Consider the following 14,382-nt stretch of genomic DNA (forward strand, 5'->3'; position numbering starts at 1 on the left):
GCTCAGGCAGTTAAGCGTCCGACTTCAACTCAGGTCATGATCTCGCGGTTTGTAAGTTCAAGTGTCGCGTCAGGCTCTGTGTTGACAGCTTGGAGTCTGGAGCCTGCTTCAGATTCTGTCTCCTCCTCTCTCTGCCCCTTGCCTGCTCATGCTGTGTCTCTCTCTATCTCTCAATAATAAATGAACATTTAAAAAAAATTTAAAATTTAGTACATCTGTGAATGTCTTGTGAATTAAATAGAGGAGAAGAAAAGGAAGACTGGGGTGTTGGGATACATGTATAAGGAATCTTACTATCTCAGCCAGAAAGTGAGGAGAATTAAATTCTCGGTTAAAATGACTGAGAAAAAAAATGAGAGTTAGAATGAAGGAAATTAGTGCTTCAGTCCTAGGGGTAGATGAAGATAGTAGCTGGGCTGTTGATAGATTACCAGTGCTGGACAAAGTATCCATGCCTACTACACCTACCGTGTATTCACGGATTCATTTGTTCATTCGTTCATGTAAGCGCACATAAGCCTGTTCAATGCTGGGAATTGTGGAGCCCTGCAAGGGTCAGTTAGAGATGATCCCTGCCTGAATAGGTACAAGTGTAACATATACAAACAGAAACACCATTTGTGTATATGCAGCACTTACATTGTAGTTTCTGGTAGTTGTTTGATACATGCAGAGTGATTTTGAAATTATTTGAGCCACAGGTTGGAACAGATAAAGGTCAATCTTGAATGCAGAAAAGGAAGGAAGAGTTTTACAGGTGGGGAGAATAGTAAGGGCAAAAGCACGGTGGGAAGAAAACAGGCTTGTATAGAAACAAAGGGACTTAGTATGTCTGGCTGCAATGTGGAAGGCCACCTCCAGTTAGAAGTAATATTTTGAAAAGGTAGGTTGGGAATCACTGAGGGAACTATTAATTGATTCAACAGTGCATGCCTATTTTTAACTCTTGGAGAAGTTAGTATTTTCCGTACACAATGTAGACCCAGTCACTGTGGAGTAAGATGGGAGATGGTAAGCGCCGGGGAGGTGGAGAGTGAGTGGAAAGGCTATTGCAGGAAAATCGAAGAAATGGGAGAATGAAGAGACTTGATCAAAATTGTCTTTGTTCTTCAAAAGCAAGAATATACACTGGCAGGGTATTTAGAAAGAAGTGTCATCATTTAACACTTTTCATTAATTAGAAAACTCTAATTTGTAATTTAACAAAGCAGTGAAAACCCTCTGCCTCCCTCCATCAAAAACCTCCTCTGGCTACTCCCGGACAACAGAGCCACCATCATTTGGGAGCTGATTAGAAACCGCGGCGGCTTTCAGACCCCAGCCCAGGGCCAGCGAATCAGAATGTGCATTTCAAAACAACAACAACAACAACAACAGAAAAAGAAAAAAAAGAAATGGTACGGGGGGGGGGGGGGCGCCTGAGTCGGTTGGGTGACCCACTTCGGCTCAGGCCGTGATCTCGCGCTTCGTGGGTTCGAGCCCCGCGTGGGGCTCTGTGCTGAACGCTTGCTCTGCTCGGAGCCTGGAACCTGCTTCGGATTCTGTGTCTCCTCTCTCTGCCCCTCTCTCGCTTGTGCTCTGTCTCACTCAGTCTCTCAAAAACAAATGAATGTAAAAAAAAAAAAGTGCATTTCTAGCTGAAGTCGCGTTCCCGGCGTCTTTCACCAGATGGCACCAGCCTGCCTTCTCGCTTCCTCCCTGTGGCACGCGCTCCGTTCTAGGCGGGCGCGAGCTCCGCGCGTCCCCGGAAGACCCAGGCCGGCCGGGCGGCGCGGCAGGGGCGAGCTCCAGGGGCGGGGCCCGTTCTGCCCAATAGGCTTCCCCGGGCGGGGGGCGGGGCGCTATTTCAGCCGCTCCCCCGGCCGCAGGCGCGCTGAGAGTCCGGGTCTCATTATGTGGCGTGTGCCCCGCCAGCTGTGTGCGCACCTCTTGAGGGGAAGCAAGCTCTCGGACGCTTGGAACAGGCCTGCCGCCTTCATGTCCACTTTGCTCATCAATCAGGCCCAGTACGCTTGGCTGAAGGAGCTGGGGCTCCGCGAGGAAAACGAGGGCGTGTATAATGGAAGTTGGGGAGGCCGGGGAGAGGTATGCGGGCGTCCCGGGAATCTGTGCGGCCTCAGTGCGCTCCGGGAGGCCGCGCGGGCACTGCCCCCGCCCGACCCCCCGCTGCAGCTGTGGACCGTTGTACTGGGTGGGAGGTTTTGAAACCACACAGTAGAAGTGCCCTTGTGTAGCGTGCCTTAAAAAATGCCCCTAGATTTCTCGGTTTTTGTATGCTGTGGAGAAGCAGTGTCATTTGGGAGCTGCTAGGGCCTGAACTTTGCATGCATGCTTACAGCCTTAGCGGCAGAGTTCTGCAATGGGTAGTGAGAAATGCCACACGCTTTAGCGGTGGGAAACTCCCTCAATTTTGTGTTTGGCTCCTCTGATGTGACACGCGCCCCAGGTAATGTGCTGCTTTAGTTTTCCACTGTCTTTTCTGCAGTCTTTTGTTGGAGTTTGCAAGCTCAGACTTGCTGGAATCCTGTTCTGTTTTCGTGGCCAGGCAGCATGACTGGCACCCAGTTAAAGCTCAATGAAATGTTTTCTAGAATACAGTGGAAAGGTAGGGTTATTATCAATCAGATGTTTTGAAAGCCGCATGCAAAAGACAGGTTTAACAAGATAATGCTACATAGGGGTGCCTGGTTGGCTCAGTTGGTTAAGCGTCAGGCTTGGGCTGAGACCATGATCTGGCGGTTAGTGAGTTCGAGCTCGCCTCTGGCTCTGTGTTGACAGCTCAGAGCCTGGAGCCTGCTTCGGATTCTGTGTCGCCCTCTGTCTCTGCCCCTCCTCCACTCACGCTTTGTCCCTGTCTCTGAAAAACGAATAAATCTTAAAAAAACAAAACAAAAACTAAACATAAAAAAAGTTACATAACATGCCACAAAGTTTGTTATGTGTGATATAATGAACTTGCTCTGTTACAGGAAACATCTTTTTGGTTTTCTGTGACTGTAGGAAATGCAGGTGTTTTAAATTATTTCCCTAATCCCCAGTCCTCTTCGGTTGGTAGTTTGAACCTGTTTTTCCTGTGGCATCGAATCATTAGGCTCCTCGATACATTAATCTCTCCTGAAGATCTTTTAGCTATGTCTTGATTTTTTTCTTTCTAATCTCTGCAGTTTGGGTGGACATAGCCCTTTCCCATAGTTGTCCATTGTTGACTATTTCACCTTCTGACCAGGGCAAAGTAAGAGAGAAGAGTAAGTAAAACTCGTCAGTTTTGTCTGTTATTAATAGAAAAAGTGGCAAAGTAATTAAGTCAGGCTATTGCTTTTAAACCTAACATTCAGAAGGCAAGGGTGGGTTTTGCAAAAAGTGCTTCTGAATGTTCAGGTCAAGAATGAAAGCTCTATAGGTGGCCTATTTGTCATAGAAGTTAGTGTAAAAATTCCCAGTTTGGGTGTGGTATCTTTTTTCCCCCTTTCTCCTCTTTTTTTTCCCTATTTGATCTTTTCTGCCAGTTTGGAAAGAATTGCATTTTCTTTTTTTTTTTTTTTTTTAAATTTTTTTTTTTTCAACGTTTTTTTATTTATTTTTGGGACAGAGAGAGACAGAGCATGAACGGGGGAGGGGCAGAGAGAGAGGGAGACACAGAATCGGAAACAGGCTCCAGGCTCCGAGCCATCAGCCCAGAGCCTGACGCGGGGCTCGAACTCACGGACCGCGAGATCGTGACCTGGCTGAAGCCGGACGCTTAACCGACTGCGCCACCCAGGCGCCCCGAGAATTGCATTTTCTAAGTCATCTTGTTTTTGTTTTAAGGTTATCACGACTTATTGTCCTGCTAACAACGAACCAATAGCAAGAGTCCGACAGGTAAGTTTTTTTTTGTGTGAGTTTGAGTCCTGAGTTGGGCTCTGTGCTGACAGTTCAGAGCCTGGAGCCCGCTTCGGATTCTGTGTCTCATTCTCTTTTTGCCCCTACCCTGCTTGTGCTCTGTCTCTGTCTCTGTGTCTCAAAAATAAATTAATGTTAGGGGCGCCTGGGTGGCTCAGTCGGTTAAGCGTCCGACTTCAGCTCAAGTCATGATCTCATGGTCTGTGAGTTCGAGCCCCGCATCGGGCTCTGTGCTGGCAGCTTAGAGCCTGGAGCCTGCTTCAGATTCTGTGTCTCCCTCTCTTTCTACCCCTCCCCTGCTCATGCTCTGTCTCTCTCTGTCTCAAAAATAAATAAAAAACAAAAAACAAAGAACAAAAAAAAAAATAAATTAATGTTAAAAAAAAAAAAAAAGCAACATGAAATTTCAAAGTCCGAGAATAATGTGTTTCTTTTTCATTTCACTTTTAAGAGTGTCTGGGAGAGACTGCCCACTCTTTGGGTCGGGTGCCTTAGAAAAGGTGGAAGGGAAAAGTCGTGAGGGTGTGTCCCTTTGAGGCCATTTTTCAGAATCCTCTCCTCTTTGAAAGAAGGTTCTGACCTGTGGAGTCTGGGATGGAGCCCATGTGTCTGAATTTCTGATAACATGTCAGGTGTTGTCCCCAGATGAGGCTAATGGACCTTGCTTCAAGAAGCAGTGTTGTAGAGGGGGACAAAACATAAGAGACTCATAAATATAGAGAACAAACAGAGGGTTACTGAAGAGGGTGTGGGGGGGGGATGGGCTAAATGGGTAAGGGGCATTAAGGAATCTACTCCTGAAATCATTGTTGCACTATATGCTAACTAATTTGGATGTAAATTAAAAATAAAATAAAATAAAAAAGAAATGTAAAAAAAAAAAAAAACCTTTCAAATGCTGCTGATGGAAGGAAATAAACCAAATGCATTTTATATATATAAAAAGAGCAATGTTGTAAAAAGCACAGCTAAATTTGAAGTTGTCTTACTGGGTTCTCATGAGTGGATACATAGGCTGTGAAAATCATTGGAATCTACGAATCTGAGGGTCACCCAGAGAGATTCCAGTCCTTTTGCAAAAATCTTGTAGCTTCTCACAAGGGGATCATTGCTTCCTTCTCTTTTTCCGTTGGTCTCCCCCCTAATTGTTAATTTAGGCCAGTGTGGCTGACTATGAAGAAACTGTGAAGAAAGCAAGGGAAGCATGGAGAATCTGGGCAGAGGTGAGTATGAAGGTCACAGCATCATGATCTGTTGTAACTGCAGGGAGATATAGAGAAATCGGATGAGGAGTCGTCTCCCTAAAATGGGAGTTCCTTGGGGGTTGTGATAATCTCCTCTGCTGTAGACCTGGGATTGTGCCTTTTCCATATTTGGCTTTCAGTAAATGGGTGATTTAAAATGGATTAAAAGTCTGTAGTGATGTAGTGTAAACTTCAGCTCTGAATACTCTATTTTCCAAATGAAGTTTCTTAAATTTCTTTTATTTTTTTGAAATTTATTAAATTTCTAATTGAACAAAAAGAAAAGAATATGTATGCTAGAAACACCCTTTTTATCGCTGTTTCTTCCCACTCCCCCTGCCAGCTTTATGCAAGGTGGGGATGTGGGAGTGTGGGAAGGAGTGTCTCACATATTCCTGGTTCAGAGGACAGGGGCTTGAGTTCCTCCACCATCTGATTAGGCCTGGAAGCAAGTTGTGCCTCCTCCGTCACTGTCTCCACCAGGGATAATATGAGCGGCTCTAGGGGCTGTGACTGGCCTGGGCTGGGTCACAGGGAGCTGTCACTAGGTGAGGGCCAGGCTCTGGAGAAGAGAGGGAAGAACTGGGGTGGCCTGGATTTCCCAGTCCTCCCTCTCCTTTCCCACCTTGAATATCCCTTTTGATCTACCACCAAAGGTTATAGGCCTGAGGCTGGAGGAATATGGGGATGGTTTAACCCAGCTCTCCCCCCTCTGTTTTGTCTTGTTAATAGAGGAGACTCAGAATTCCTCCTCCATTCCTGCAGTTTTGGTGAGGTTTAAACGAGTTACTAATTGGAATTGCTTACTGGAGAACGTGGCCTTTGCCAACCTCTGTACCTGAGTTACAGATCCCAGTGCTGCCAAGTTGCAGGCTGCTGAGCCCGTGTTTTCTCTGAATCAAAGATTGCTAGGGTGACTTGGGGAGGGGCAGGCTCTCCCAGAGAGCCCTGAATTGGATGCTCCTTAGCTGTCAGCCAGGGGACCCCCTCTGTGCAAAGCGGGAGAAACATCTTGACTTTAAATGGGGCTATAAATTGGCTCAGGGTTCCATTATGTGCTATCAGAATATCCTTGAGCAGTGAAATACCACTTCCAAAAGTAAATACAGTGGTAACTAAAGTTCACCGTACCTAAGAGAAGAGTGTCCAAAGCAGTACCAATTTATTGTTTTAAAAATAATTATTTTGAGGGCTCCTGGGTGGCTCATTTGGTTGAGCATTGGACTCTTGATTTCGGCTCAGGTCATGATCTTATGGTTTGTGGGTTCGAGCCCAGTGTCCATTCCATGCTGACATCTTCCAGACCCTGCTTGAGATTCACTATCTCAAAGTGATAGTGAAGATTCACTATCTTTCCAAATAAATACATTAAATTTTTTTTCTTTTTGATCATAAAGGTAATATCTATTCCTTACTAAAAAAATGGATAATGCACTAAATGAGATAATTAAATTTAATACCCTTACCTCTTCTAGTTTGATACAGAATGTTTGTTAGAGTTATGTTTTGGTGCATTTTCTTCCAGGCTTTTTTTATTTATTTTTTTTATTTTTCAGGGAGAGAGAGAGAGGCAAAGTATGAGCAGGGGAGAAGTAGAGAGAGAAGGAGACATGGGATCCGAAGCAGGCTGCAGGCTCTGAGCTGTCAGCACAGAGCCCGACTCGGGGCTCAAACTCACGGACCGCAAGATCATGACCTGAGCCAAAGTCAGACGCTCAACTGACTAAGCCACCCAGGCATCCCGATATATATATATATATATTTTTTGGCTTGTTTTAAGTTTATTTGAGAGCAAGAGAAAGCACGGGTGGGAGAGGGGCAGAGAGAGAGGAGAGAGCAAGAACCAAGCAGGTTCTACACTGTCAGCTCAGAGCCTGACTCAGAAACCCTGAGATCAATACCTGAGCTGAAGTCAGAGCCCCCCAAGTGACCCTCCTTCCAGTCTTTTATGTATTTCATAGTTGTGATTATTATACCTACTTCCTATGTACATGGCATGTGTAAAAGTTTGTGACCTGTCATCGTACTGAATACAAGTTTAAAGTTACTGCATAATTTTTTAAAGTCATTGTTTCTCTGTACATAAGCTATTTACAAAAATTTAATTACAGTTTATTTTTTAGAGCAGTTTTAGTTTATAGTAGTATAGAGTGATGAGGTTTTTTGAGGTCATAATGGGGTTCACGGGGTCCAGACCCAACGGCCAAGAAAATTCTTAAAGACATCTTTGGTGCAAAAAGGTGATTTTACTAAAGCACAGGGACAGGACCTGTGGGCAGAAAGAGCTGCCCCAGGACCATGAGGAAAGACTGGTTATATACTATGGAGTGGGGGGGTGGGGGTGGTAAAGTCCAGTGGAAGTTTCCAGTGAGATTTTCATATGCTAAAGAGGACTGTCGGGATACTGGAGGCCTAGCTATTGTTGAGCTAAGGTGGTTTTCCCTCTAGCAAAGCATTAGCATTAAGACCCTAGGAAGTTCCTGGAGAAGCTTTTTACTCTCCTGGCCTTATGTATTCATCAATGGGCTGCGGATTATAAGGATATTTAATTTTATCTGCCATTTCCTTCTGCCTTTGTTTCCCACATCATAGAGGAGGAAAAATTTTTTGTTTTCACTTTTGTGTATTGTGGCTGGTCTAATACCGGACATAAAACAGATTAATAGGAGGCCCTGGGTCTTAGTAGGTTAAATGACCAACCCTTGATTTCGGCTCAGGTCATGTCATGATCTCATGCTTCGGCTCCTGAGATCTGGACCCTCTCTGCCCGTTCCCTGGCATGTGCTTACTCTCTGTGTCTCTCTTAAAATAAATAAACTTAAAAAAAAAACCAACAAAAAACACTAACAGGAGAAAAACAAATTTAATTTCTTATGTGGGGCGGGTAAGGATGATGATGGTGAGCAAGATCGAGACCCAAGACTAGCCAGGCATCTAGGCTTATATACACCCAGAGCTCTGGGCCCTCATGGAGGAAGAAGGCAATTCACAGGAAGGTGAAAGGAGCAGATGTTCAGTACAGAAATGTTTTCCCTTCCATACACTAGGTCTCTCTTTATAAAAGTTCTCTTTTTTTTTAATTTTTTAAAAATTTTTATTTTTTTACATTTATTTATTTTTGTGAGACAGAGCATGAGCGGGGGAGGGGCAGAAAGAGAGGGAGACACAGAATCTGAAGAGGCTCTGGGCTCTGAGCCATCAGCAAAGAGCCCGAGGTGGGGCTCGAACTCACAAACTGTGAGATCCTGACCTGAGCTGAAGTCAGATGCTCAACCAACTGAGCCACCCAGGCACCCCTGTAAAAGTTATCTTTGGTGAGGCACCTAGATGGCTCATTTGGTTAAGCATCCAACTCTTGATCTCACTCCAGGTCACGATCTCAGGATCCTGAGTACAAGCTTGGCATTGGGCTCAGTGCTGGGTGTGAAGCCTACTTAAAAAATAAAATAAAATTGGGGTGCCTGAGTGGCTCAGTGGGTTAAGCGTCTGACTTCAGCTCACGTCACCATCTCGCGGTTTGTGAGTTCGAGCCCCGCATCGGGCACTGTGCTCACAGCTTGGAGCTTGGAGCCTGCTTCAGATTCTCTGGCTCCCCTCTCTCTGCCTCTCCCCTGCTTGTGTTCTGTCTCTATCTCTCTCTCAAAAATAAATAAAAAACATTAAAAAAAAACTATAAAAAACTAAATAAAATAAATAATAAAAGTTTACTTTATTTATTTAAATTTTTAAAATGTTTTTATTTATTTTCGAGACAGAGAGAGCACGAGCAGGGGAGGGGCAGAGAGAGAGGGAGACACAGAATCCGAAGCAGGCTCCAGGCTCTGAGCGGTCAGCACAGAGCCCGACACGGGGCTCGAACCCACAGACTGTGAGATCATGACCTGAGCTGAAGTCGGACACTCAACTGACTGAGCCACCCAGGCGCCCCAAAAGTTTACTTTGATAATAAGAGTAGTGAGATAATAATATAATACATGTTAATAATAAAGATAAAAAATAATAAAAATAATAACAGACTTCTTGGCATAGGTCCCCTTTGTAAGTTCTTTACAAAGGGGTTGAAAGCTTTCCTGAGTCTGTTTGGCCTTTGCCTTCTGCTCAAAATAATCCTCATGCCAAAGTGGCATAGTCTGGAGTGGCTTATTCTGACCCACCATCAACAAAAAGATAAGCAGAAAGTAGGGAGTTCGTGTACTTTATCACACTTTTCATGTTTCCCTCTTAACGTCATCTTGTGTTAACCCCATACATTTGTTACAGTTGGAGAGCCAATTTGGATAAATCATAATTTACCAAAGTGCACAATTTATATTAGGATTGACTGTGTGCATGCACTATTTTAAATGCCAGTGAAACTTTTGACCAGAAACCTTTAATTTATGTGTGTATTTACCCAGGTGTGTGTGAATTCAGGATCTTTCTTTTCCTGAACGGGTTTTAAAAAATTTTTTTTAACTTTATTTATTTTGACAGCAAGAGAGAGAGAGAGCATGTGTTTTGGGGAGGAAATGAGAGAATGCCAAGCAGGCTCTGTGGTGTAGTGCAGTTTGACCCATAAGAAAACGTTTCTGGGTATCATAAAGGTTTAGGGGTGTTTAAGGTATTTTAAGCCTTTTCTAAAGTCATTCCAGAGGTGTGTTCAGTCTCTGAATTTCTCTGTGCATATGGCACAGTCCCTTGCTCTCCAGGAACCAGTCATCTGGATGTTTTCTGGGTCTCTTGGTATCCGTTTACGGGATGTGTGATAACAACGTTCTTGATGTGATTAGGAAGTCATCTGATGGGTTTGTAGTTAGTTCTCTCACAGCACATTGGTCTAATACTGTGTTAGAGATGTGAGTTCACACTTTGAATCAGACACTAAGATTCCATTCTCTCCTTAGGTTCCTGCTCCGAAGAGAGGAGAAGTAGTGAGACAGATTGGGGATGCCTTGCGGGAGAAGATCCAAGTACTAGGAAGTTTGGTAAAGTATTTTTGTAGTAAATACACAGTCCTTTGAGTGGGGCATAAGACTATTGTGCATCTGTGTTTAAGATTGTGATGCTTAAGGAAAACAATTCGTACATTTAAAATCTTTTTAGGGGAAAGATGGACAAGAGGAACAAAGAAAAATAAAGACAGTTCTTGGGTTTTTTTTTTTTTTTTTTTATGTTTATTTTTGAAAGAGAGAATGGGAGACAGTGCATGATTTGGGGAGGGGTAGAGAGAGAGGGAGACACAGGATCCGAAGCAGACTCCAGGCTCTGAGCTGTTAGCACAGAGCCTGACGTGGGACTCGAACCCACGAACTGTGAGGTCATGACTTGTGCCGAAGTCGGACGTTTAACTGACGGCCACCCAGGCACCCTATTTTTGGTTTTTTAAATTGTTAAGATAATAACAGACTTTTTTAAGATCACTACCTTCACAAAAGAGACCCAAAATATGGTTTGCTTTCCTGCCCGACCTCCTCGCCCCATAAATTTAGTAATTAAACTGAATTGTGTTGGAAAAATGCTTCTTGGCTTTTTGTTTTTTAGGTGTCTTTGGAGATGGGGAAAATCTTAGTGGAAGGTGTAGGAGAAGTTCAAGAGTACGTGGATATTTGTGATTATGCTGTTGGCTTATCACGGATGATTGGGGGACCCATCTTGCCTTCTGAAAGTAAGCAATGAAGTCAGTTAAACTAAGTTTTTGACTCTTAGAGCTCCAAAACGTGCTGGCTGTGAACAGTTTGCAAAAGAGAAATTGCATATATTACATAAAAATATGAAAATGTCTTTAATCTCTGCATGAACAAATGTAAATTACAATAGGTGAGAACATCAGATGAAGATCCTTCTTAAAATTTTCTATTTTTAAAGATTAGACTGTTTTGGCAAGTCCATGGGTGAGACAGCTGTTCTTTTATGGGGACTTTTGGTAACATGAATCACTAGTCCATCAGGAAAACAATTCAAAAATATATGCAAACGGCCTGAAATATTTAATACCAGTTTCAAGAATCTAATTTGAGTAAATTCCCTGAAATGTGACAAATGTTTATATGTAAAGATGTTCCTTGTAGTGTCAATAGGAAACATTTGAAATGATCTAGGGCAGCTGGTTGGCTAGTTGGTTGGGTGTCCAACTTCAGCTCTGGTCATGATCTTGTGGTCTGTGAGTTTGAGCCCTGTGTTGGGCTCTGTGCTAACAGCTCATAGCCTGGGACCTACCTTGGGTTCTGTGTCTCCTCTCTTTGCCCGTCCCCCACTAGTGTTCAGTCTCTCTTGTCTCTTACAAATGAATAAATATTTAAAAAATATTTTTGGGGCGCCTGGGTGGCTCAGTCGGTTAAGCGTCCGACTTCAGCTCAGGTCACGATCTCGTGGTCCGTGAGTTCGAGCCCCGCATCAGGCTCTGGGCTGATGGCTCAGAGCCTGGAGCCTGTTTCCGATTCTGTGTCTCCCTCTCTCTCTGCCCCTTCCCTGTTCATGCTCTGTTTCTCTCTGTCTCAAAAATAAATAAACGTTAAAAAAAAAAAAATTAAAAAAAAATATTTTTAATGATCTGAGTGCCATTTTATATGACAAAGGTTAAGCTAATTTTGGTAGTTTGTTGGTATATATGTGTGTGTGTATATATATATTATTTTCTTTTTATTTATTTATTTATTTTGACAGAGTGTGAGCACAGGAGGGGCAGAGAGAGAGGGAGAGAGAGAATCACACGCAGGCTCCTGCACAGAGCCCAACGTGAGACACAAACACATAAACCGTGAGATCATGACCTGAGCAGAAATGAAGAGTCAGGCGTTTGGGGCACCTGGGTGGCTCAGTCGGTTAAACGTCTGACTTCAGCTCAGGTCATGATCTCACGGTCCATGAGTTTGAGCCCCACGTCAGGCTTTGTGCTGACAGCTCAGAGCCTGGAGCCTGCTTCGGATTCTGTGTCTCCCTCTCTCTCTCTGCCTCTCCCCTGCTCATGCTCTGTCTCTGTCTCAAAAATAAATAAAAACATTAAAATAAAAATATAAAAATATAACCATTCTCCTTTAAAAAAAAAAAAAAAGTCAGATGCTTAATTGAGCCACCCTGGTGCCCCAGTCTATTAGAATATATTAAAAGTCATACTTGGGAAGATTGTTTCCCACAACTGCACACTTTTATGGGAAAGTTGTGTTTACTTTTAAGTTGTTCTAGGTTTTTTTTTTCCTTTTTTTCTTAAGAGGTGATAAATTTATATCACAAAATTGAAAAAGAATGAAATGATAAAGGATGAAAAGTTATTTTCTTACCCTCCTGGATGCTCCTAAATATCCCCATGGAAGTAGTGAATGTTTCTGGTTTCTTGTATATCTTTTTAGAGCTTTTGTTTTGGGGTGGGCAAATATGTGTCTTTTGGCACACAAACATGACCAAGCTATATGTTCTATTCTGTACTTAACTTTTTACTTAAGGTGTCTCAGAGATTGTTGCTTATCATTCCAGGAGGGGACTTCCTTCATCTTTTTTTATTAGTCTGTTGGTTGTCAGGACACTGAGTGTTTTAGCCAGTTCCCAAATAATGGATACGTGGGGTATTTTTTCAGTTTTTTGCTGAAAATGACTATGTTGCAATGACTGACCTTGTACTCTGAGGAGGTTTCAACAGTGAGGATAAGGGTTTATGTGATTTGGAAAGTTTGCATTGTTGATGGAGCAAAACAGGTGACTGCACGTCTGTGTAGAAAGTACCTGGGAATGGAAGTTGGCCAAAGCAGTCCCAGTGGTTGTCTGTGTGTAGCAGAATTACTGATGGCTGCTATTGTCGTCCTTCCTCCCTCCCTGTCTTTCCTTTGTTTCTTTTAAATATTTATTTATAAGTTTTGAGAGAGAGATGTGGGGAGTGGGAGAGGGGCAGAGAGAGAGGGAGAGAGAGAGAATCCCAAGCACAGGGCTCAAACTCATGAAGTGTGAGATCATGACCTGAGCTGAAATCAAGAGTTAGACACTTAACCAGCTGAGCCACCCAGGCACCCCTGTTTCTTTTTCTTTTTATGTTTGTTTGTTTACTTTGAGAGGGAGAGAGCGAGAGCGAGCAAGCACGAGCAGGAGAGGGGCAGAGAGAGCAGGAGACAGAGAATCCCAAGCATGTTCTGTGCTTACAGTGCAGAGCCCGACATGGAGCTCAACCTTAGGAACTGCGAGATCATGACCTGAGACAAAGCCAAGAATTGGATGCTTAGCTGACTGAGCCACCCAGATGCCCCTTATTGATGATTTTTAATAGGCTTTTCTAGTTTGAAAAGTTAGTAAATTTCCAGTTTGGAGAAATATACATCTGCAAACAGGAACTTCTTTGATTTATACCTGCTGAGATGTCTGCCTCACCAATTAAAACCTTTTTCAGTTGTTTTACACATATTTTAGGAGAGTAGATTTATTCACCTCTACAGAGGCTTTGCAGGTAACTTTGACTTCATTGATGTAGTAGATGCTTACTGAGTGTCTAGCAGGTGCCAGGTGAACTGATAGGTGATACTTGATCAATAAGGCGTTGTCCTTGCCCTAAAGGAATTTATAAGGTTGAAGATTCTTCATGTTTTAGAGTGGGAGGCAAGTAATGGACAAGTAATGGGAGGAGTGTAACAGCATGGTAAGTCCTGTGGTGGGGTGCAGGGGAGGGTGGGGCCCTGAGCCAGCCTTGCAGGGGTCAGGAGAGGCCCCTGGGAGACAGTAATCCAAGGCAAGGCCTCAGGGGTGAGAGGGGTGGGGCAGGATGGTCTTAACGCTGGGCCAAAGCCCACATGAAATAAGCTGGGAGAGGGGCGCCTGGGTGGCTCAGTTGGTTGAGCGTCCGACTTTGGCTCAGGTCATGATCTCACGGTTCGTGGGTTCGAGCCCCTCGTCGGGCTCTGTGCTGACAGCTTAGAGCCTGGAGCCCGCTTCGGATTCTGTGTCTCCCCCTCTCTCTGCCCTTCCCCTGCAGATGCTCTGTCTCTCTCTGTCTCAAAAATAAATAAAAAATTCAAAAAAAAAAAAAAAAAAAGCTGGGAGAATGTGGCTTATTTGGGCAACTGCCTTGGTTGCACACAGCTTGCAGGCACCATCTGAGTGGGGAGGCAGGGTGGAGAGGGAGCCCCGGAAAGGCACTTGTCCTGTTGAAGAATTCGGACTTTGTCCTGAGGGCAGTTACGGTAGTGATCCAGATACCACAGAGTTGTAAGCAGGGGAGGGAGGTGATCAGGGCTGCACTGGCCTCTGTGGGGGGAAGGACAAAGAGGGGAGGGCAGGAGAGGAGGAGACAGGCTCTGCC

General features: G+C 44.0%; 1 protein-coding gene across 1 annotated transcript in view; it reads left to right on the forward strand.

Annotated features, from left to right (window-relative positions):
* The first annotated feature begins 1,854 nt into the window (after positions 1-1,854).
* The window catches only part of ALDH7A1 (aldehyde dehydrogenase 7 family member A1), a 42,061-nt gene continuing 29,533 nt past the window's right edge, over positions 1,855-14,382 (forward strand). The window contains exons 1-5 of the mRNA XM_058737579.1: positions 1,855-2,085; positions 3,808-3,861; positions 5,040-5,105; positions 10,010-10,090; positions 10,647-10,770. Of these exons, the coding sequence (XP_058593562.1) occupies positions 1,894-2,085; positions 3,808-3,861; positions 5,040-5,105; positions 10,010-10,090; positions 10,647-10,770 (517 nt within the window). The 5' untranslated portion in view covers positions 1,855-1,893. The remainder of the gene's footprint in view (positions 2,086-3,807; positions 3,862-5,039; positions 5,106-10,009; positions 10,091-10,646; positions 10,771-14,382) is intronic.

The sequence above is a fragment of the Neofelis nebulosa genome, chromosome 1, assembly GCF_028018385.1.
Source record: "Neofelis nebulosa isolate mNeoNeb1 chromosome 1, mNeoNeb1.pri, whole genome shotgun sequence".
Lineage (NCBI taxonomy): Eukaryota > Metazoa > Chordata > Mammalia > Carnivora > Felidae > Neofelis > Neofelis nebulosa.